The sequence below is a fragment of the Taurulus bubalis genome, assembly GCF_910589615.1.
Source record: "Taurulus bubalis genome assembly, chromosome: 10".
NCBI classification, from domain to species: domain Eukaryota; kingdom Metazoa; phylum Chordata; class Actinopteri; order Perciformes; family Cottidae; genus Taurulus; species Taurulus bubalis.
Genome location: NC_136598.1, coordinates 25316580 through 25341579, shown reverse-complemented (window position 1 = coordinate 25341579; position 25000 = coordinate 25316580). Strand labels below are relative to the sequence as shown.

At 45.7% G+C, this 25000-nt stretch overlaps 1 protein-coding gene across 1 annotated transcript in view; it reads right to left on the bottom strand.

Moving 5' to 3' along the window:
- The window catches only part of LOC306742428 (solute carrier family 12 member 9), a gene marked incomplete at both ends in the record, with an annotated part of 54717 nt that extends 34256 nt beyond the window's left edge, over nucleotides 1–20461 (bottom strand). Inside the window, 6 exons of the mRNA XM_079224810.1 lie at nucleotides 12371–12482; nucleotides 12583–12690; nucleotides 14519–14845; nucleotides 16347–16484; nucleotides 17627–17761; nucleotides 20242–20461. Of these exons, the coding sequence (XP_079080936.1) occupies nucleotides 12371–12482; nucleotides 12583–12690; nucleotides 14519–14845; nucleotides 16347–16484; nucleotides 17627–17761; nucleotides 20242–20461 (1040 nt within the window). The remainder of the gene's footprint in view (nucleotides 1–12370; nucleotides 12483–12582; nucleotides 12691–14518; nucleotides 14846–16346; nucleotides 16485–17626; nucleotides 17762–20241) is intronic.
- Between the last annotated feature and the right edge of the window lie 4539 nt (nucleotides 20462–25000).

Sequence of the window (25000 nt, the reverse complement as noted above, 5' to 3'; positions counted from 1 at the left end):
TCAACGGCTGCATGGATATCTCCAGTTTAGGATTCCTTTTGGGTCGGGATGGAACAGACGGATCGCCCAATAATGGTCCCACGATAACATAACTATATATATATATATATATATACACAGTGTGTGTACAGGTGCCTTTTTGACAGCCGTGAAATTGTAGTTTTTGAAAGTCTAAATAGGAACCAATAGTAGCCAAGTATTTGAAAGTGGAATATTGCGTTAATGACTAAAAGACAAACACACACAGTACATGTTGTACTTTACGTGACAAAATTAACTGGAATTCTGTGTGTAAAACGAGACGAGACGGGTTTTACACACGATCAAACCAACATATTTAATTCAGGGTTTCTGGTGCCATTACACAGAATATTCCCCGCTTAGTAAAAGTGCACCTTTTATCGAACTCAGAACTGAATTGAAAGAATGAAAGTATAAAAGGCCTCAGATGAAATGAGATGAAAAGGTTTCAGAACTCTTTCAGCAAACAAAGACAGCGGCAAAGTCCTCAAAGCACTTCAGAGGTGTGAACACGTGGGCCTCCATTTGCAAAGGACCCGGGGTACCTGTACGGCCTCATGAGGCCCGGTGGGCGCCATGGCAACAAACGCACCTGACAGAGTATTACACCTTTTTACTGCCGGGGGAGTTCAGTGTCGGTCTTTAGCCTCTCGCCACCTCCACCTGCTGGGTCCTTTCAGAGAGAGGCCACGGAGCACAGCAGGGCCGAGGAAGAGGTACAGAGATATGAAGAGGAGAGGGAGGAGGGAGGAGGAGAGGGAAGAGGAGAGAGGGAAGAGGGAGGAGGAGAGGGAAGAGGAGAGAGGGAAGAGGGAGGAGGAGAGGGAAGAGGAGAGAGGAGAGGCAAGGGAAGAGGTACAGAGATATGAAGAGGAGAGGGAGGAGGGAGGAGAGGGAAGAGGAGAGAGGGAAGAGGAGAGAGGAGAGGCAAGGGAAGAGGAGAGGGAATACTAGGGGGAAGGGACAAGGAGAGGAAAGAGGAAGGAGGAGAGGGAAGGGGAGAGAGGAGAGGGAAGAGGAGAGAGGGAAGAGGGAGGAGGAGAGGGAAGAGGAGAGAGGAGAGGCAAGGGAAGAGGTACAGAGATATGAAGAGGAGAGGGAGGAGGGAGGAGGAGAGGGAAGAGGAGAGAGGGAAGAGGGAGGAGGAGAGGGAAGAGGAGAGAGCAGAGGCAAGGGAAGAGGTACAGAGATATGAAGAGGAGAGGGAGGAGGGAGGAGGAGAGGGAAGAGGAGAGAGGAGAGGCAAGGGAAGAGGTACAGAGATATGAAGAGGAGAGGGAGGGGGGAGGAGGAGAGGGAAGAGGAGAGAGGGAAGAGGAGAGAGGAGAGGCAAGGGAAGAGGAGAGGGAATACTAGGGGGAAGGGACAAGGAGAGGGAAGAGGAAGGAGGAGAGGGAAGGGGAGAGAGGAGAGGGAAGAGGAGAGAGGGAAGAGGGAGGAGGAGAGGGAAGAGGAGAGAGGAGAGGCAAGGGAAGAGGTACAGAGATATGAAGAGGAGAGGGAGGAGGGAGGAGGAGAGGGAAGAAGAGAGAGGGAAGAGGGAGGAGGAGAGGGAAGAGGAGAGAGGGAAGAGGGAGGAGGAGAGGGAAGAGGAGAGAGGAGAGGCAAGGGAAGAGGAGAGGGAATACTAGGGGGAAAAGACGAGGAGAGGGAAGGGAAGAGGAAGGAGGGAAAAAGAGAGGGGAGAAGAACAGGGAAGAGAGGGAAGAGGAGAAGGGAAGAGTAAAGAGGAGAGGGAAGAGTAAAGAGGAGAGGGAAGAGTAAAGAGGAGAGGGAAGACTAGGGGGGAGGGAAGAGGAGAGAGGAGAGGGAAGACTAGGGGAGGGAAGAGGAGAGGGAAGGGAAGAGGAAGGAGGGAAGAGGAGAGTGGAGAAGAACAGGGAAGAGAGGGAAGAGGAGAGAGGGAAGAGGAGAGGGAAGATGGAAAAGGAGAAAGGGAGGAGGGAAGAGTAAAGAAGCGAGAGGGAAGAGGAGAGGGAAGAGGAGAGGAGAGAGGGAAGAGGAGAAAGGGAAGAGGAGAGGGAGGCGGAATGGGGTTTGTAAGAGCCGGAGAGAGGGAGGGGGAGTTAAGTGCTCTCATGGGAATAGACTGTGGTTAAGGATTATTAAATGGGATCAATAACTAACAAGGCCTCTGCGCGCACACACACACACACACACACACACACACACACACACACACACACACACACACACACACACACACACACCTTCTCTCCTCCCTTCCCTCTTCTCTCCCAACACTTCACATGTACTCTGCACATCTCTACTTTTCCATCGCCACCGTCGACCCGTTCACGTTTCAAAATATAGTTTGATTTGTCCGCTCCGGGCTCCTGTAGAAACATGGCGACGCAACATCCGTAGAGATGAACTGCATGTCGATATAAAAGGACTCGTTCTAAAAGGTAACGAAAACACATCGATTCATATTTTCCGGTGACTATACACTAAAGAAAACACACTTAAGAATATTAAGTTATTATTAATATTGTATCTGATTGCTGCCAAACGATTCCCTTAAATGCTTTAATAAACTGTATATACTAACATTAAAACCAAACTCTTCTTCACTTGAAGTGCCTTGAAGCTGCATTTTCTCTCCTGACCACCAGGGGGCGACTCCTCTGTTGGATACGAGACCGAAGACGACGAGAGTGAAGACGACGAGACGACGAGAGTGAAGACGAAGAGACGACGAGAGTGAAGACGAAGAGACCGAAGACGACGAGACCGAAGACGACGAGAGTGAAGACGACGAGACGACGAGAGTGAAGACGACGAGACGACGAGAGTGAAGACGACGAGACGACGAGAGTGAAGACGACAAGACGACGAGAGTGAAGACGACGAGACGACGAGACCGAAGACGACGAGAGTGAAGACGACGAGACGAAGACGACGAGACCGAAGACGACGAGAGTGAAGACGACGAGAGTGAAGACGACGAGAGTGAAGACGACGAGAGTGAAGACGACGAGACGACGAGAGTGAAGACGACGAGACGACGAGAGTGAAGACGACGAGACCGAAGACGACGAGACCGAAGACGACGAGAGTGAAGACGACGAGACGACGAGAGTGAAGACGACGAGACCGAAAACGACGAGAGTGAAGACGACGAGACGACGAGAGTGAAGACGACGAGACGACGAGAGTGAAGACGACGAGACCGAAGACGACGAGACGACGAGAGTGAAGACGACGAGACAACGAGACCAAAGACGACGAGAAGACAGGAGTGAAGACGACGAGAAGACGAGAGTGAAGACGACGAGAAAACGAGAGTGAAGACGACGAGAAGACGAGAGTGAAGACGACGAGACGACGAGACCGAAGACGACGAGAAGACAAGAGTGAAGACGACGAGACGACGAGACCGAAGACGACGAGAAGACGAGAGTGAAGACGTCGAGAAGACGAGACCGAAGACGACGAGAAGACAAGAGTGAAGACGACGAGAAGACGAGAGTGAAGACGACGAGACGACGAGACCGAAGACGACGAGAAGACGACGAGAAGACGAGAGTGAAGACGACGAGAAGACGAGAGTGAAAACGACGAGAAGACGAGAGTGAAGACGACGAGAGTGAAGACGACGAGAAGACGAGAGTGAAGACGACGAGAAGACGAGAGTGAAGACGACGAGAAGACGAGAGTGAAAACGACGAGAAGACGAGAGTGAAGACGACGAGAGTGAAGACGACGAGAGTGAAGACGACGAGAGTGAAGACGACGAGAGTGAAGACGACGAGACGACGAGACCGAAGACGACGAGAAGACGAGAGTGAAGACGACGAGAGTGAAGACGACGAGACCGAAGACGACGAGAAGACGAGAGTGAAGACGACGAGACGACGAGACCGAAGACGACGAGAAGACGAGAGTGAAGACGACGAGAGTGAAGACGACGAGAGTGAAGACGACGAGACGACGAGACCGAAGACGACGAGAAGACGAGAGTGAAGACGACGAGAGTGAAGACGACGAGAGTGAAGACGACGAGACCGAAGACGACGAGAAGACGAGAGTGAAGACGACGAGAGTGAAGACGACGAGAGTGAAGACGACGAGACGACGAGACCGAAGACGACGAGAAGACGAGAGTGAAGACGACGAGAGTGAAGACGACGAGACCGAAGACGACGAGAAGACGAGAGTGAAGACGACGAGAGTGAAGACGACGAGACGACGAGACCGAAGACGACGAGAAGACGAGAGTGAAGACGACGAGAGTGAAGACGACGAGACCGAAGACGACGAGAAGACGAGAGTGAAGACGACGAGAGTGAAGACGACGAGAAGACGAGAGTGAAGACGACGAGAGTGAAGACGACGAGACGACGAGACCGAAGACGACGAGAAGACAAGAGTGAACACGACGAGACGACGAGAGTGAAGACGACGAGAGTGAAGACGAGAGTGAAGACGACGAGAAGACGAGAGTGAAGACGACGAGAGTGAAGACGACGAGAGTGAAGACGACGAGAAGACGAGAGTGAAGACGACGAGAAGACGAGAGTGAAGACGACGAGACCGAAGACGACGAGAGTGAAGACGACGAGAGTGAAGACGACGAGAGTGAAGACGACGAGAGTGAAGACGACGAGAAGACGAGAGTGAAGACGACGAGAAGACGAGAGTGAAGACGACGAGAAGACGAGAGTGAAGACGACGAGAGTGAAGACGACGAGAAGACGAGAGTGAAGACGACGAGAGTGAAGACGACGAGAGTGAAGACGACAAGAGTGAAGACGACGAGAGTGAAGACGACGAGAGTAAAGACGACGAGAGTAAAGACGACGAGACGACGAGACCGAAGACGACGACAAGACGAGAGTGAAGACGACGAGAAGACAAGACCGAAGACGACGAGACGACGAGAGTGAAGACGACGACAAGACGAGAGTGAAGACGACGAGAAGACGAGAGTAAAGACGACGAGACGACAAGACCGAAGACGACGAGAAGACGAGAGTGAAGACGACGAGACGACGAGAGTGAAGACGACGAGAAGACGAGAGTGAAGACGACGAGACCGAAGACGACGAGAAGATGAGAGTCAAGACAACGAGACCGAAGACGACGAGAAGATGAGAGTCAAGACAACGAGACCGAAGACGACGAGAAGACGAGAGTGAAGACGACGAGACGACGAGACCGGAGACGACGAGACCGAAGACGACGAGACTACGAGAGCAAAGATGACGAGAGCAAAGATGACGAGAGCAAAGACGACGAGAGCAAAGACGACGAGGCGACGAGACCGAAGACGACGAGACCGAAGACGACGAGACCGAAGACGACGAGACGAAGAGAGCGAAGACGACGAAACTGAAGACTACGAGACCGAAGACTACAAGACCGGAGACTACGAGACCGGAGACGACGAGAGAACGAGAGCGAAGATGACGAGAGTGAAGATGGCGAGACAATGAGGGCGAAGATGACGAGAGCGAAGACGACGAAAGCGAAGACGAGAGCGAAGATGACGAGGACGAAGATGACGAGAGCGGAGACGTTTTCGCTGCCGGTTCCTGGCGTCTGTAGCGGCTTTACAAACCGTTTCTTTCGGCTTTCTCCTGCTCGATCAGAATCAGAGACGGTGTGGCTTGGTGATTGGTGCGTGGCAATAAACATGCAATAGTGAAGAGAAAAAAATGTCAAAGTAGAAAATGTCCAATAAAATATGATAAACAAACAAATTAAGAGCATGTTTAAATCAGATATGTTATCAAAGTTCCAAATCGTGAGGTGATTGCCAATACACGGCCCGGAGGGTTCCAAGTTGTGCATTACTTTATCTGCTCTTCTTCTGATCCATAATCAATCAGTTGTGTTTTCGTTTAGTCTGAGCCATGTTTCCTCTCGCTGCTTTGTTGGTTTCTACTATTAAAAGCGTCAGCTGTGTGATTCACCAATCATAGACATTTACTACTGCAAACGTTACCTCAATAGTTTTAGTCAAATACTATCTGAGTCACAGGGATTTGTAGGAGGATCTGTGGCATGAAATGAACCGTAAAAAAATACCTGTTTTTAAGATGAGAACGGAGGAAAAAGGACCTTGGGTTTTTGGAAAAAGCTCCAGAGCTGTGGGAGGCGATGGAAGACAGGAGGACAGGAAGGGGCTAAAGCGAGAAAGGAGATGTTGAATGAGTGAAAAAACTAAAAAAGCATGATTGAAAAGGTAAACAGAGAGAGAGAGAGGGAGAGAGAGAGAGAGAGAGAGAGAGGGGACACACAAGATAGCTGAAAATAGAAAGTGCGTAGGTGAAAAGAGGAGACGGAGCACAGCAGGAATACGGCAGGTTTGGTTTGTATTTTGGAGGATGGAGAAAAAAGAAGAAAAAAGTGCTGTAAAGAAAGATGCAACTTTTCTGGAAAAAGCCAGAGCAGTGTGCGTGTGTGCGTGTGTGTGTGTGTGTGTGTGTGTGTGTGTGTGTGTGTGTGTGTGTGTGGATGAGAGGCAGAGGAACACACATCCACAAGGCTGCATGTCAGAGATAGCACAACAGAAAGAAGGCCCAGCTGATACAAAAATTAATATAATTATCAAGTCAGTTAATAAAACAAAAGCTGAACGAATAAGACGAAAGGTCGCTGGAGGACACGCATGTCACACACACACACACACACACACACACACACACACACACACACACACACCTAAACCAGTTAGTTATTATTCAGGCATGAATCCAGTTGTAAGATAATACGGTGTGTAGATTTGGATTCTTAATCCACAGACTAGAGGAGCTTGATAGAGCCGACAGGGCAATCTGTCATGGCCGGCCAGCTGGTCACACGAGGTTAATGGATTCCCCTCAGCCTTCATCGCCTTCATCGTCATCATCAAACCAAAGTGGCATATCGTTGCCGATAATCTCAGAGCAGACCCAAATATAAGGGCTGGTAAAATAAATGCATCTGCAAAGTAAACCTCACAGCCGCGTGTAAAACATCCACAGCGTTACTTAAACAAGTTGCATTTCATCTACGCACTTTCTATTCACCTTTTCAATCAAATGCTTTTTTTGTTCTTTCCCTCATTCAACATCTCCTTTCTCGCTGTAGCCACTTCCTGTCTGCAGCTCTGGAGCTTTTTCCAAAAACTCATTTTTCCCTCCGTTCTCACGGCTCCACACAGATCCTCCTACAAATCCCTGTGACTCAGATAGGATTTGACTCAAACTATTGAGGTGAAGTTTGCAGTCGTACATGTCTCTGACACAGCTTTTAATAGTGGAAACCAACAAAGCAGCAAGAGGAAACATGGCTGGAAAGCTGGAAAGTGTATTATTAAAGCTATTTTAAAATTATTGAATTAAAGGAATCACCAAATGTATATGCTTGGCACTGACTCAATAATTTATTTTATTTATTATTATTTTTTATTATTATTATTTATTTATTTTACATGTTATTTTATTTATGTTATTTACATTTTAAAAACATAAATAATTAAATTACATTAAATACAAATAAAATAAATAAAAAATACATTATTTTTTTAATGAAAAATAATAATAATAACATTTAAAATTAATTTAAAAATAAAGCAGTAAAAAGATGACATCAAAAGCCAGTCTGTAAAAAAGTGTTTTAAGATCATCAAAATCAAGACCCCCGTTCCTCGAGATAAAAACAGACTTTAGGAACAATGGTTGAAAGAAAATACTTCCTCCATGCAACCTCAGAAACTATGATGCAGAACTACAATGTGCCGTTCAGAGGAGCCTTATGTAAAGGTTAGTGTGTCGCTCTAAATCGTCCCTGTTAAAAACGGCTGCTTGGCCAGAGAGTGACCGCCACCTTCTGGACAGCTCACGCGACTACAACGCACACAGGAGCTTTTCATGAGACAACTGAGAGGGGAGACAAAAAAATGTACTTTAAAATGTACTTATTACTATTTTATTTTTCTATTAACGCATAGAAAGACACAATTGGAATAGAAGTGCAACCTTTAAGTGCAATGAACATCATGCTGTATTGAAGAAGACTTGAAACTAGAGATTGAGACATAAACTCATGTTTACAATGTTTACTGAGGGAATACATCAAGAGAAGTAGAGTCATTTATATAGACTTCTATACAACCAGAGGAGTCACCCCCTGGTGGTCAGGAGAGAGAATGCAGCTTTAACACATGAAGCATAGACTTCTATACAACCAGAGGAGTCGCCTTCTGGTGGTCAGGAGAGAGAATGCAGCTTTAACACATGAAGCATAGACTTCTATACAACCAGAGGAGTCGCCTTCTGGTGGACAGTAGAGAGAATGCCGTTTTAGCAAATGAAGCATCGACTTCTATACAACCAGAGGAGTTGCCCCCTGGTTGGCAGGAGAGAGAATGCAGCTTTAACACATGAAGCACATACTTCTATACAACCAGAAGTTGCCCTCTGATCTCTGATGGTCAGGAGAGAGAATTCAGCTTTAACAAATGAAGCATATACTTCTATACAGCCAGAGGAGTCGTGCATGAAGCATATACTTCTATACAACCAGAGGAGTCGCCCTCTGGTCGACAGTAGAGAGAATGCAGTTTTAGCAAATGAAGCATAGACTTCTATACAACCAGAGGAGTCACCCCCTGGTGGTCAGGAGAGAAAATGCAGCTTTAAGACACTTGTGCAGAGGCTTCTGTTTATTTATTGAACAACTTCCTAAATTTGCTCACAACCACAGTATTGTGTGCTACAAACAATGTCTGCATAATATGTGCTGTGACATTGGGGAATGTTTACAAGTTTTTCGCTTTCCCTTCACTCTCATCACTTGTGTTTTCATAATAACAACAACACACAACGGTTCCATTCCCATATTTCAGAGCGGCTTCCACAAAAGGCTCGTCCTGGATAGGTATGCGACGCTACGCCCGTAATGGACGACCAGGGTCTTCAACCATTTTCACTCGGTAAATGGATGCTTTCTTAAACTCTCGTGCCACGGTAAACATCGCTCTTTCTTTAATTCCCTTACAGAAAACTCAATAACGTTTTACGATGCACTTTGGGTATTGTTGGTCATATTTTTCTTTTCACTCGGAGTGAGCCGACTTAATGGAGCAGAATCAGCGCTGAATAAAAAAAAAATTATTTGTATTTATCATCACAACGTCTGAAATCAGGATGAGAAACAAACTCAAGAGGAATGCGATGATATCTCCCCACTTATAATAATACTATTGACTGTTTTCTCACAGTAACCAGCATATATTTTAAAGGAAGTAACACACTGGCCTTCATGTGGACAACATAAACAACAATAAGGAAACATCGTCAGTTTAACTCGTGCTTCCCAGAAATTTTCAGCCGGCAAAGATAGCGCTCATGTCGGACCCAATAAACCTGAACGACCGAAGATAAGAGAGGGAGTGATGTCCATAGCATGAAACCAATAACACATGATGCGCTGTCACTTGCCGTGATAGCACGTCTATGCTACGCTAGCCAATAAAAGGTGTCGACAGGTGCTGCTTTTGCTTTTAAAAGATCGTACCGGTGAATAAAGTTCACGGGAACAGTATTGTTGTTCCTTAATTCCATTAGATAGAGTTTCTTCAGCGAGTGCAGTTAGTGGCAGTGTGGGCTCCATGGCACCATAGCAGGGGGCGGGGCTTAGCCAAAGGTCAATTTAACTGTCAATGTTTAGTTTGCACTTACTCACACCATTTCCACTTCAAAACATGTATGTGACTTTTAGCTGACTGTTTCATATTTTTAGTGAACCTTTCCAGTGGTTAAAGGTCATTCAGCATCGATACAGCAGCAAACAACTATTGTCAATGCAAAGATACGAGATATGAGCTCCTTCAATCAATAGCATTTGGCAATATCCACTATTTTTCCATATCTTTTATTGCTGCATGTGACGCTGATGTGACCTGAGTGGCCAGATTCCACTGTGTCTGCAAATGTACACACACACACACACACACCACAGGTCACGAGGGACCTTTGTGGTTGGCCTCTTTGTTGGGTCATGTGAGCAGGGGGGTGGGGCTCAGTGCTGATTTGGCTCTAGCTGTTATTACTATTTTTGATAAACTAATAACTTCATGTCCGGTGAACTGCTTTAGATTAAAAGAGCACAACACCACAAAGTACAGGTTGTAATTGAGACTCAGGGGAACAAAGACGGAGCGCCGCAGAGGTGCAGTCTTTGTCTCTTTTCAGTGTGTGTGTGTGTGTGTGTGTGTGTGTGTGTGTGTGTGTGTGTGTGTGTGTGTGTGTGTGGTAGGCGGACGCCGCGGCGCGGTAAATGATGGCGCTATTGATCCCCGATGCTCTTTTATAGCCCTGTCATGTCAGTTTAACACCTTGGCAACACTGGCGTTGGAGCTACATCAATACTGAACTCTGGCACTCAGCAAAGGATGGATAGAACGAGACGGAGAGAGAGAGAGAGAGGAAGGGGGAGAGAGAGAGAGAGAGGACAAATAATCAGAAAGTAACATCAAGGTAAAGACTTGACCGCTTATACCTCAAGAGAGAAGTGAAGTGAGGACATCAAAGTGTTAGCATGCAGCTAACGAGTGCTAGCTGCATGCTAACACTCGATGAGAGGAATGCTTTGCTGTATCATGTGGATGCTACAGCGTTAGCATGTTGTCGTTGATATAGCGGTCACATTTAAAAGTTATTCAAGTTATGTTTGTGTCTCTTTTTCTTCTGATGGAATATTTTTAGAGCGCGGAAATCTAAAATCTAAAATCTAAAAAGTATTTTCCCACAAAGACGAATTTTATTTGATTAAACTATTTGCAAAGTGCACGTTAATGACCTGCAATATGGTTTGTTCCACAGAACCATCTGAGAAGCCGTCAATGGAGTCTGTTTCAAAGAGGGGCTGTCACTTTAAAAAACAAACAAATACTTGGCAGGTGATTGGACGAACCATCTGTCAATCAAACTTCAATCAAAACTTCATCTTTTCCTTTGACGATCGCCTTCAATGCCGTTCTTTGCTCTTCTGTCCGCCGTTGTTGTTGTTGTTGTTGTTGTTTGGAACTAACAGTCGCCGCTGCGTGTCTCACACACACACACACACACACACACACACCTAAGCCACGCCCCTAAAGCTGCCACAAATGCGCTACTTGAAGCCTCACGAGATGTACTTTTGTGTTATATGTGATTTTCGCGTCCGCGTCTACGTGACCTGCAGCTTCATGAGAAACGGTTCAATCCCCGATGAAACGTGATTGAAAGAGGAGGCCCCACTGTGGCGTGTTTCCATTATTTTGTCCACTTTCATCGACGCATGCCGCGGTTGTTCCGATTGATTAACTGACACCTGGTCTCTGGGAACAGATGGTTGTGAGATCGGCCTCCTCTCACGCTCTGTTCAGTCTGGCGGAGCAGAAAATGAACCGTGTTTCGGGTTATCTGATCGCCACTAAGTATTGGATTTCCGCGGCTGGCAAACAAAACAGGCAAACATCTTTTACTACAGCGGCGCGCTCTTATCAACCCACGGTTTAATTACCCTGTCTGCTTCTAATGTTCAATTACGGGCCGTTTCACTGCTGTCTGTTTGTGTGGAGATGAGATAGAACTGGATGAGACACACGGAGCATCGGCTCTCATGGAGGAATGAGAACATAAAAATACATGCTTTTCAGATCGCATCAAAGAATATGAGTCTAAAATACTCCAATGACAATGTGTGCATGTACAGGATGTTATGTGTGTGTGTGTGTGTGTGTGTGTGTGTGTGTGTGTGTGCGTGCGTGCGTGAGTGCGTGTAGGCGTGCATGTGTGTGTGCGTGCGTGTGTGCAGGCGTGTGTGTGTGAGTGTGTGTGTGTGCATGCGTGTGTGAGTGCGTGCATGTGAGTGTGTGTGCGTGTGTGTGCAGGCGTGTGTGTGTGCATGTGTGTGTGCAGGCGTGTGTGCGTGCGTGCATGTGAGTGTGTGTGCAGGCGTGTGTGCGTGCGTGTATGTGAGTGTGTGTGCAGGCGTGTGTGTGTGTGTGTGCATGTGTGTGTGCATGCGTGCGTGCATGTGAGTGTGTGTGCAGGCGTGTGTGTGGGAGTGTGTGTGTGTGTGCATGCATGTGTGAGTGCGTGCATGCGAGTGTGTGTGTGCGTGTGTGCATGTGTGTGTGCATACGTGTGTGCGTGCGTGCATGTGAGTGTGTGTGCAGGCGTGTGTGTGTGCAGGCGTGTGTGCATGCGTGTGTGCGTGCGTGCATGTGAGTGTGTGTGTGTGAACGTGTTTATGTGTGTGCAGGCGTGCATGCTTGTGTGTGCATGTATGTGTGCGTGCGTGCATGCTTGTGTGTGCATGTATGTGTGCGTGCGTGCGTGCACATGTGTGTCCACGTGTGTGTGGGACTGACCGGTCACAGGAGCAGGCCACCATTATGCTGAGCATGTTGTAGATGATGAAGGTGAAGATGACGGCGGTTATGGTTCCCCGAGGGATGGAGTAGCTCGGGTTCTTCAGGTCACCTGGTGCATAACACAGGTTTACTGTGTGTCCACACACACACACACACACACACACACACACACACACACACACACACACACACAGGTAATCGGGACAGACCTGACATATTGGAGCCGGCCATGATGCCGGTGCAGCCGTTGAACATGACGGCGAAGACGGTGGCGAAGGTCATCATGGTGTTGGTGGTGTAGTCCACGGAGTAGTCGGCTGCGGAGCAGAGATCAGAGCGGGTGAGTCGCCTTTTCTCATCAGCGCCATCCGGAAGAACGTTACATTTGGTGAGGAAAGGGATTGGTCACAGTGACAGTTTCTAATAAGTGATCCATAACTCCTATTAATCACTGTGTCATCAGGGCATTGACACCATGTCATAGCTTAGAAGAAAAGTCACTTTTACACCGTTCACTTGAACTTGTTTGCTATAAAAAAGTTAATTCCAATGACCCTAGGGGTGCGTGATTTGGGTTATTTTTAAGGCGGTATTGTGGTTCTGGGGCTTCTTTTGTCGAACAATGTATAGATTAAAAACAATCAGACGGAAATGACTGTTTTAATTCTTCTTTATCTGCGAAATTAAAACACCAGTTTTCACATCCTCGAGCCCGAGAGGAGATTTGTGCCGAACTTGAAGGAACTCTCGCAAGAGTAGACCAAAGGGAAGGACATACATGCACATCCTGTTGGATGTCTTTATGAATATAGTTGGAAATAAATATTGGAATCAACCAAAGACACTGTTGGACAAGATTCCCAAACGTTCCCAAAGTTTCCACGAGGATCAAAGCGAACTCTTTAACTTCTACCGACACCTCAGAGGGAGTTCCAATGAAACCAAAGCTCTCTAAAGTAAAGTGCTGTATTGACTATTGAAAGTAAACATGCATATTAAATAACTTTCTGCTCCTCATAATGCAAGTAGAGGCGTTCAGAAAGCCTCATTCCAGTGTTTGAACTGTAAACACACGATGACCCCTTTTCTTTCTCGGGCTTATTCAAAGCTCCGGCGTGTAATAGTCCTCACGAGTCACACCAGTTAGCTCAGTCATCATGCGCTCGGATGCAAATCCCTGAGAGCAGACCGGAGTAAATGGGCAGATTTCCGTGGACATTAAGAACCGGAGAGAACGAGCGCAACATCTATTTAGAGATCAATCAAAACGGCCACTGTGAAACTTTTGACGAATAACATAAAAGATCAAAATAATCAGATGTTAATGAGTGGGAAGCCGGTGAGGGATCATGTTCTTGTCTCTCAAGGTATTTCAATACATTCGCTCCGCTTGTAACGACGCTGTATTGATGTGGTGCACAGCTCACTCCACCAGAGGTCAGTCTCTACTTTTTACAGGAAGCCCACCTGAGGAACATGGAGACTTTTCACGGGACTAGTAGAAGAAGCAAAAAGGCCTCCGTCCCCGTATGGAGCTATTTTTTAGGTTTAGTCGTCTTCCAATTACAAAAGCAGTTGATTTACACCACCAACCTCGACAATAATCCTCGCCAATAATAAATAATAATAAATCATCTTTTTAAGGTTCCTCAAATACAACAAATCAATAAGAGTGTAAATGAACCAGTTAAAAGCTGAACAACACATTGAGTGGTAATGTCCTTCGAGTTGTCCATTATCAGGAATAATGGCCTTTGCGGTGTCCATTATCAGGAATAATGGCCTTCGCGGTGTCCAATATCAGGAATAATGCCCTTCGCGGTGTCCATTATCAGGAATAATGCCCTTCGCGGTGTCCATTATCAGGAATAATGCCCTTCGCGGTGTCCATTATCAGGAATAATGCCCTTCGCGGTGTCCATTATCAGGAATAATGCCCTTTGAGGTGTCCATTATCAGGAATAATGCCCTTCGCGGTGTCCATTATCAGGAATAATGCCCTTTGAGGTGTTCATTATCAGGAATAATGTCCTTCGCGGTGTCCATTATCAGGAATAATGCCCTTCGCAGTGTCCATTATCAGGAATAATGGCCGTGCGGTCGTCCATTATTCCCTGATAGTGGACAGCTGGTGGTGAGACTCACCCCACAGGTTCCCCTGCAGCGTGTCCAGCTTGAAGCCGGTGAAGTTGGCGGTGGTGGGGAAGGCCGGGCCCGTCCCGTTGACCGTGGGGTTGAAGGCGGCGGAGCCGGGCAGCACAATGGTGCGCGGCTGCACAGCGAAGAAGCTGACAAAGACAGTGCCCAGGACGAACATCACCACCAGGAAGATGACGAAGGTGGCCTTGGCGTAGATGTGCGCTCCCACCAGGCACACCAGCAGGCACAGCAGGGCCACGCCCGTGCCGTACAGCAGCGACCACCAGTAGCCCGACGGCAGCACCTGGTAGGGGGAGGTAGCCAGAGACCCGTCTGGAGGCGGGAACGAGGTCAGGAGGTCAGGAGGGAAAAGACAAGGGAGATATGTGTTTGTGTGTGTGTGCGTCTGTGCGAGCGTGTGTGTGTGCGTTCGTGTGCAGGTATGTGTGTGTGCGCATGTATGCGCATATGTGCGTTCGTGTGCAGGCGTGTGTGTGTGTATGTGCGTGTGTGTAAATGTGCGTGTGTGTGCACGTGTGTGCGCATATGTGCATTCGTTTGCAGGTGTGTGTATGTGTGTATGTGCGTGTCTGTGTAAATGTGCGTGTGTGTGTGCGCATACGTGCTTTCGTGTGCAGGTGTGTGCATGTGTGAATGTGCGTGTGTGTGTAAATGTGCGTGTGTGTGTGTGCGCATGTGTGCGTTCGTGTGCAGGCGTGTGTGTGAGTGTGTGTGTGCATGTGTGCGCATATGTGCGTTCGTTTGCAGGCGTGTGTGTGCATGTGTTTGTGTGTGCATGTGCGTTTATGTGCAGGCGTGCGTGGATGTGTGTGTGTGCATGTGTGCGTGCGAGTGTGTGCGCGCGCGTGTGTGTGTGTGTGTGGTCTCACATGTTCATGTTTTAGTGGTGCATTTAAAAAGCTTAAAAAAGACATAAACAGCACATTAATGTCTACACACTCAGTCAGATGTTCCATCCACGCGTGAAACGAGGAGCTGCAAACTTCCGTAGTAATTTTAAGCAAAACTACGATCTTTTTTTTTTACGATCTAAAGTCGTTTCCTGTGAAGACGGAAGCTTATTTTAAAACGTCTGTATTAACGAGAGTTACTTCTCCAAAGATATCAAACGAACAGTGGAGACGTTGTTTCTGAACACTTTCTGCATTTAGACCTCTGATTATCTCCATAATTTAACGCAGTCAGTTACTGAACAATGGAAGACTTTCTTCTGCTGGAAAATTTAACTTTTCCGTGATTATATCCATAACTTTCCACAACTACGTTAATGTTGTTTCACAAACGAGTGAACTTTCTGGTTTCCATTGTATTAGATGGAGAAAAACTACTACTTCAAATAACTCATGAAAATAGAAAATGTATGGAGCTATAATTGTGGAGAAACAATTATTTATTTTAAAGATAATGAATAAATAAATAATAGTAATTACAGTCACTAATATTACCTGTCCTGAAACATTGCCTAACCCCCAGTGTTGCAATTGCTTTTGGAGCAATAATAAAATATATCAAATAAAATATAATAGTAATTTAGCGTTTAGCTCACAGATAGCAGGGTTCTGGATTTGAATCCACTGACTTATGGGTAATTAGGGGTAATTGCCGACTTTAAATTGATCATGTGACTGATTGAAAGGCCACATGTCCAGGGTGCATTGACCTGCTAGAAGTTGATGACCTACAGTAAGCATAACACAAAGCTAATGCTAATGCTACATCTTGTAAGTTCTAAATCTAAACTATACATCGCGACGAATGTTGACATGGCTGCATTTCACAGGGCGGGAGGAAGGGGTGTCGAAATGAAACTCACCTTCCGGCACTCCGAAGGTGTCCATGATGGCCTCGACCAGCCCGAGCACGAAGAGCGCGCTGCCGCACACGTTGGCCAGGAAGAACATGATGCCGATGCTGCCGCCGAACTCCGGACCCAACGCCCGGCTGATCATGTCTGATGGGAAGTTCAGGTCAACGGGTCGATGGTACCTTTGCGTTTAGGACCTTGACGTCTACGTCATGATACTGTGGGTGAATATATCATCATCCACAGCCAGAAGATGAGCAAAAAGACTGAAACCATGGTGAATATCTGTGGCCTCAAGGCTAGATCTTTCTTCATGGTATTCAATGGGCAGATATGGACTTGGTTAATGGTAAATATACTTGAATGTGTACTGGAATAGCGCCTTTATAGCCCATAAGACTGACTAGCTAACGGTCACATCCAATCACGCGACCCACAGCTTGAGTGTCTTTCCATCGACATGGACTGGAGGAGCCGGGAATCGAGCCGCCGATCTTATTTAAATGGAGTTTCTTGTCTCACTCTCAAAAAGACGTCGGTTAAGAGGGCCGGTGTGTTGCATTTTGGGGGATTAATTAGCATCAACTATGTGTTCATTGGCATCCAATCGCCTGAAACTTGAGATTCGTTGCATTTTCATATCTACCAACGCTACATACGTACTGTCCCTTTAAGGGTATTTCCAAAAATGTGTAAACTAGTCATCTGAGAGGGAACTCGTGACCAGGAAATCGTTGGTTCAATCCCCCCCCCGGACCAGCAGGATAAATGTGGAAACCAGTGGCCCCGCCCTCATTGCCACCGCGAGGTGCCCTTGAGCAAAGGCCCCGTTACCACGGCAGCGTCCAGGTGTGTCGGCAGAGCGTCACCGCTAAAGGTCGGCTTCCTCTCGGCGCTTTAAATAGAGATTAAAAAGCAGAACCAGACAGAATCGGGTGAACAAAACAAAGTCCTTCCAAGCGGTTTAATACGAGTTAAGAGATAACTCAATAAGTTAAAACTAAGTTTAATGATTAACTTTTTTGTAATATAATAAATGAAAAAGCGGAATGCCAAGAAGGCAAAGCTCTTAAGTGTGAGCCATGTGTTTTAACTGAAGAGGATGAGGATGATGAAGATGATGAGGATGATGATGATGGCCTGTCCTGAGTGATAAACAACACTGACTCTATTGAAATAATGAACGGATCAGGCCCACATACAATGCTCCATCACATCCCATAAACAAAGACACACCTTGTCATGTGTTGGTGTGTGTGTGTGATGGTGTGTGTGTGTGTAGAGGATACAATAGGCCCCTCCAGCATCCAGGGCTCCATTGGTGGAGATGGCGCAGACCGACAGCACGGTCATGCAGATGATGAAGTAGGCCACCAGCAGCATGGCGATGGCTTGGTACAGTCCGGAATGACCCACCATGAACCCTGCTCAGACACAACAAACAAACAACACCACTGATCAGCGTTGGGCTGGGAACCAACGTCAGAGTGGATTGAAGAGGGAAGTCCAGTTTCCTTCACTGTCAAAAAGAAACCGTTTGATTTCAGGAACTACGGAGCGCCGCAGTGACGAGTTTCTGCACGAGCAACCAGGAAGTGGGCGTCGCCCTGGTTCCCAAAACAGAAAGCACACAGGATTTATCTGTGCGGTTTTGGATTAGCCGACAAATACAACAACAAATAAGGTGACTCAAAATGGCAACCGAAAGCCAACAACCACTTCTTCTTTATTTTAAAAGAAGGAGAATACGGTAAATTCTCCGACAACCACGCAGGTCTTTTCGCAGAAGTTTCACATCCCTCAGTGAAACTGCAGCTAGTTCCTGTAGAGCGGCATGTTAGCATGTGAGAGTAGTAGCTCTAAAGTCCTCCTGTGTGTGTGTGTGTGTGTGTGTGTGTGTGTGTGTGTGTGTGTGTGTGTGTGTGTGTGTGTGTGTGTGTGTGTGTGTCAGCTGACGTCTCACGAGACTATGGGGGGAGAATGAGAGAGAGAGTAAGAAAACAACTTGGAGGTGCAACAAGGAGAGAAACACACAAATAACTGGAAGTCACATCAGATTGAAGAGAAAATGAACTTTTATGTGAAATGCTGGAGTTTTTTTTTGGGTGCTTCCCAGTTTTTAGTGCCTCTTTTTGTAATGCTTTGACAGCAAGAATGTGAAATGTGTGGATTGCGTCACGTAATGATTAAAGCTGCACATTTTTCACGGGAAAGCGGAACTTTTTTGTGATCTCGACATCAAACAAACAGACTTGTCTATGCAGTTCTAACCGCGAAGTTACGCATCGTTGATGAAAAGCTTTTCCTACAATTAATAAAAATTGAGGAAAACGTGACATCTTCTCTCGTCTGTATAACTTTATTTGGAGCTCGTCTCTGCTGTCGGACGGACAAACTAACTTTTGCTGAGGTTGAAACTCTTTTGCAAGAGGAAGTAGGTGAACAGTGAGATGTGGAGGGTTTTAATGTAAGGAATACACATTTAACTGGCGATTCAATCAAGCAACGCACAAAAAGGTTGCTCTCAAACTGGTAAAACAGAAGAAATAGGGCCCTGGTTTTGAGTGCAGGTGTGTATGAAACCTGAGGTCATTAGCATCACCTCAAAGCTTTTAAAAGCCTCTATAATTAATCTTCTTCGTCCAAATCCCATTCACGAACCGCACTGGATCAGTGAGGTGAATAATAAGGGTTATCGTGTCTTTTTTAATGATTTATTTTCGCCACCTTTGAACGTCCTCAAGCACAACTTTAGTTCAATAAAATCAACGTATGGGACCGTCAGGTGGTGCCTCCAGGATATTCAGAAAGAAGAACACTGAACTCTTTAAACGTGTATGTTACTGAAACAAGCCACACAATTCCTACTCAAAAAAAGTCATAGATATGTAATGAACCACAAACAAGGTAACATTAAACTGTCATCATTTTAAATGAGGTTTGGCTCTGTTGAACACTTGATGTGAAACAAGCCAAACTTGATGAATGGCTTGCATGCCGAATTCAACAATACCTACTAAAACAAGTAATAGTTATGTTAAGATATAAACCACAAAACTTTACCAACAAACAAGGTAACATTAGCTAAATTGTCAGCTTTAAGTTAGGTTTGGCGTAGCTCAAATTAACACTTTAAAAGTGTATGTTTCTGAAAACAAGCCACAATTAATGAATAATTTTCAAGCCGAATTCAACAATACTTACTTTAAATAAGTAATAGTTGTGTTATAACCCACAAAACTTTACTGACAAACAAGGTAACATAAAAATATACATTTTAAATGAGGTTTGGCGTAGCTCTATTTAAAACTTTAAAGGTGTATGTTACTGAAACAAGCCACAATTAATGAAGAACTCGCAAGCCGATTTCAACAATACCTACTAAAAAAAAGTAATAGTTATGTTATGTTATTAACCACAAAACTCTACCAAAAAACAAGGTAACATTAGCTAAATTGTCAGCTTTAAATGAGGTTTGACGTAGCTCAATTTAACACTTTACAAGCTTATGTTTCTGAAAACAAGCCACAATTAATGAATGACTTGCATGCCGAATTCAACAATACTTACGAAAAAAAGTTGTTGTTATGTTATGTTATAAACCACAAAACTTTACCAAAAAACAAGGTAACATTAACTAAATTGTCAGTTTTAAATGAGGTTTGGCGTAGCTCTATTTAACACTTTAAAAGTGTATGTTTCTGAAAACAAGCCACAATTAATGAATAACTTTCAAGCCGAATTCAACAATACCTACTTTAAATAAGTAATAGTTGTGCTATAACCCACAAAACTTTTCCAAAAGACAAGTAACCATTAAAATGTCGTACCTATCAATGGGGTTTGGCGAACACAAAAAGATGCGCAGTGATTTTAGCACACATCCGGTGTCACCCGCACTCACCTATTCGGAGGAACACCACCACGCTGAACATGGACAGCAGGGTCGGTATCACTACGCCGAAGAAGATGGAGAGCTTCTCGGGCTGCCGCTGCTGGGCGGACTTCTTCCGCGGGCTGCCCGGGTGCTGCGCCGGGGCCTGCCCGGGCGAAGGGCACCGCGGCTCGGATTCATTGACGCTGGTGGAGAGGCGGTAGTGGAGAAGAGGGGTCCGCTCCGTCATCGTGAGACCTGACCTCCTCGCGAGCCCCACGCGCTGTCAGGCACCGACGAGTTGAGCGCGTTCATAAACGCTTCCTGTGTGTGTTTTATCTTACTTAGTGACGCGTACTGATACCGTTACCTAGCGACCGTTATGAAAGTATGAGCGATTAAAATCATTTTTTTTTAAATAAAACCGGCGAAGTAAACCTCGACATCAAAAGTAGCAGTCGTTACATGTAGTACTTAAAAAAAGAAAAGATTATAAATATGTTAAAAATCCACACTAACTGTCCGAGTCGAGCCACTGCGGCTCTCAAATCTGAAAAGAATATCATGTGACTTAGAAACGTCAATAGCATCAATGACGTGTACAACTTCCGGTGGTGACTTTCAGTATAAAAGTTGCTGACTAGCTAATTCTGAATCTATTCAGAATGTATTTCACCATGCATTTTATATATATATATATATATATATATATATATATATATATATATATATATATATATATATATATATATATATATATATATATATTATTAACAACAAGAGACTTGCCAGTACTTGAGATCTTTACAAATAAGTAACACCTATATCTGTCAAGGCAATTTCTGCAGTTTCCGGTTTTGTCATGACTTTCGGTATCTAGCGTGACAAATCTTTGTTTTTGTTTTCCATCCCACTTATTTTTCAGCCCGTTGCTTTCGGTCATATGATCATGTTGGCTGCACCAATCAGAGCACTGCATTCTTTCGGCTACCTGCTGATTAAAGTGGCTTAACAAATACATTCATTATATTTGTTTAGTGAAACTCCAGTGTAATAAAATGTCAGTATTTATTTATTTATGACAGGTTGCATGGCTCAATGAAACTACAGGAATTACAGGAATTACAAATTAGACCCAAACCAACATGTTCCTCCTCTTCTTTCACTTCTGCACTCTCAAAGAATGATCTAATTGCTCTGGTCTTTTAGTTTTGAAAACTGTGACTGATCAAAATGATCTACGTAATATAGAACAGTGTGATGCCCGCCTCCCAAACACTCTTAAGTCCTCAGAAAATAAATAATATATTAACACACGTAACAGAGTCTCACTAGCAGAGTCTAACAGGGATTTTGCAAGAATTACATGCATATATCATACATGTTTACAAAATCTATAAAAGTAATACAGACAAATTAAGTCTCTGTATGCATACACCGTATATACTGTACATACATTCAGACATCTTTGGACTTTTTCTTGTAACAAAATCTCAAATATAAAATTACAACTTGACAAATACACACATGGATTCTGCTATAGCAGAGACCGCATTTTGCCGTTTGGGGGCGCTGTTGAGTGCTTCAAAGGGACAGTGTGTGAGATTTGGTGGCATCCAGTGGCCATCCATACCATAATAACAGTTCTGCACTTTGCAGCTCACGTTACTACAGTTTCAAACACTTCAGAGAACTACAGGTGATGTAAAAACGTAAATGGTTCTGTTCAGAGGCCGGTTTGTCCCTTCTGGGCTACTGTAGAAAAACATGGTGGCTCTAGAGGACCTGCTCCCTGTTTAGATATGAAGGGGACGTTGTAAGAGAGCAAAAACAGAGCGACTCTTAAGTGTCAGGTTATTTATACACTGCTAAAAACATAGTTATGAATGTTATATTATATATGTCTGCTAATTAATCGCCCAAAATGCTACACACTGGCCCTTTAATCATGTTCAAATGTTTCTTTTCCTCTTCTTTTTTTCTCAAAAGATGAGCTATTAAGATATATGTACAAATATGTAGGGAGTTAAATGTAAAATTAAATATAAAGTGAGTTAGCCACCCAAAAATGAAGATAAGGGAGAGATGAGATGCCTCTAATCCAACCACAGATGGCGCTACAACCTCAGATTTTGATCACACACTGCAAGTATAACCAACAAAGTGCACCACCCACACTAAACTCACTTTAACTCTGGTGTACGTTACAAAAATAGATTCACATGGAAACAAATGAGTGTATTGGGGTCTGACTTAAAGCCAGGGCATGACAACATCATTCCAGATGGATTAGTTTCGCTTGAAGGACCCTGAAGTCATGTTTGTGAAATGTTCTGCACTAAGCCCTCCAGTGCACTTTCCCCAGTTAGCAATACAGTAAACACAAAGTCTGCTGCAGCTCTTGGCAAGCGACCTCCATCTCCATCCAAGAAAAAAAACAAAGAGATATAAAAAATAGAAGCAAAACACGAGCAAACCCTGCCGTGTCTTTTCCACCAATGGAGAAAAGCTCTGGACCAGTTAGCTCTTAAACCCCCCAAATGTTTCCTTTTTTAGGCTGGTACTAGCGAACAGGCTGCTACTAGCTAACGTAGGCTATTTAGCTAAACTTATCTGTAGTGTTAGTGCAACTAACTGCACCGAATAACATTCAAAATGGCGTCGGTGTATTTGGGTTTTGAGCAGAGCAAGCTACAACGTAAATGATTTTACTTTACTTTGACCGGCTCTCAGTTTCAACATTTTTTTTTTTTGGTCTTTTTGAGACAACTCTTTGAGCCCTAGGGGACCCTTCTATATCAGGTACAAATCAAGAAAAAAAAAACATGGTATAAATCAGCAAAAAAAAGCACGTTAGGTATCAAATTAAACATAGAAATCAGGGCTACAATACTATACAATCCACATGTACAACCTCTAAACACAACTCAAACTATAAATAGGATTAAGGGTTAGGGCTTAAAGGGCTACGACATCTAAAAGAAACCATCACGTCTTGTGCGTTTTTTTGTGTGACATTCAACTCAGAACTACAGTTCATTCAGTCACTGGTTTCTACCTGCGTCCATCATCCTTTGTTTCCAGTATGAATGTTGAAAAACAACTGATAATTCCCTCCACGGGGCCGTCCCAGTCCTTTCCTATCGGGTCTTCGTCAACAGCTCAAATGAGTTCGTTAGCTTAACTGCAGCGCTCCTCGGTCGCGGTCGTCCCCGGTTCCACGTTGGGGACGTCTCGGAGGTCCACGGCGTGGTCTTGGAGGTCTACGACGTGGTCTTGGAGGTCTACGACGTGGTCTTGGAGGTCTACGACATGGTCTCGGGGGTCTACGACGTGGTCTTGGAGGTCTACGACGTGGTCTCGGGGGTCTACGACATGGTCTTGGAGGTCTACGACGTGGTCTCGGGGGTCTACGACATGGTCTTGGAGGTCTACGACGTGGTCTCGGGGGTCTACGACGTGGTCTTGGAGGTCTACGACGTGGTCTCGGAGGTCCACGGCGTGGTCTCGGGGGTCTACGACATGGTCTTGGAGGTCTACGACATGGTCTCGGGGGTCTACGACGTGGTCTCGGAGGTCCACGGCGAGGCGGTCCAGTTTTCCCTTCAGCAGGTTCCCGTACTGCTTCAGCACTTTGCTGGTGGAGCTCACGCTGGAACAGTTCTGCACTGCGGACGGAGATGGTGTCGTTGAGTCGTTCTGCAAAGGGCCCAAAAGTAGAATTAATGCAATATGCACTGGACAAACATGCGCTCCTCATAACCAACACAGACATTTGTGAACTGAGCGCGTGACAGCGAGCCGGTGTTCTATTTTGGTAAAAGAGGCTTCAAAACAACGGGATTAACGGTGAAGCGCCAAGCGCCCAAAACGCCGATTTTAGAAATTAAGGAGGACAAAACACTTGTTTGATTGGCTCAAATCCTAATAAACATACACCAATGGAGCACAGTATTTAGTTTGCCTGGTTACAGACTGTAGCCCGTATGAAAGAGGTGGAGGCAGTCGCCCGTTGGTTTGTGTTTCCAAGCCTTGAGCTCTGCGTATAGGCCGTCGCCATCTTGTTTTTTTTGCAACCGATGTAAATATGTCCTAAAGTTCATCCCAAATCTTTTTTGAGATGAACTTTCTCTCTCTCTCTCTCCATTTATCTCTCTATCCGTCTCTCCCTCTCTCGCTCTTTCTCTCTCCCTCTGTCTCCCTCTCCTTCCCTCTCTCGCCCTCGCCCTCCCTCTCTCTCTCACCCTCTCCATACCGCTATCTCCCTCTCTCACCCTCTCCCTCCCTCTCTCGCCTTCTCCCTCTCTCTCTCCCTCTCTCTCGCCCTCTCCTTCTCTCTCACCCTCTCCCTCCCTCTCTTTCTCTCTCGCCCTCTCCCTCCCTCTCTCACCTTCTCCCTCTCTCTCCATCTCTACGTCTCTCCCTCTCTCTCTTTCTCGCTCTCTCTGTCTCTCTCTCTCCGTCTCTCCCTCTCTCTCTCTCTCACCTTCTCCCTCTCTCCCTCCCTCTCTCTCACCCTCTCCCTCCCTCTCTCTCCCTCCCTCTCTCGCCCTCTACCTCCCTCTCTCTCTCCTGCCCTCTCTCGCCTTCTCCCTCTCTCGCCCTCTCTCGCTTTCTCCCTCTCTTGCCCTCTCTCACCTTCTCCCTCCGTCTCTCTCCCTTTCCCTCCTTCTCTCTCTCGCCTCTCCCTCCCTCTCTCCCTCTCCCTCCCTCTCTCTCTCCCTCTCTCTCTCTCCCTCCCTCTCTCTCGCCCTTTACCTCCCTCTCTCTCCCTCCCTCTCTCTCTCCC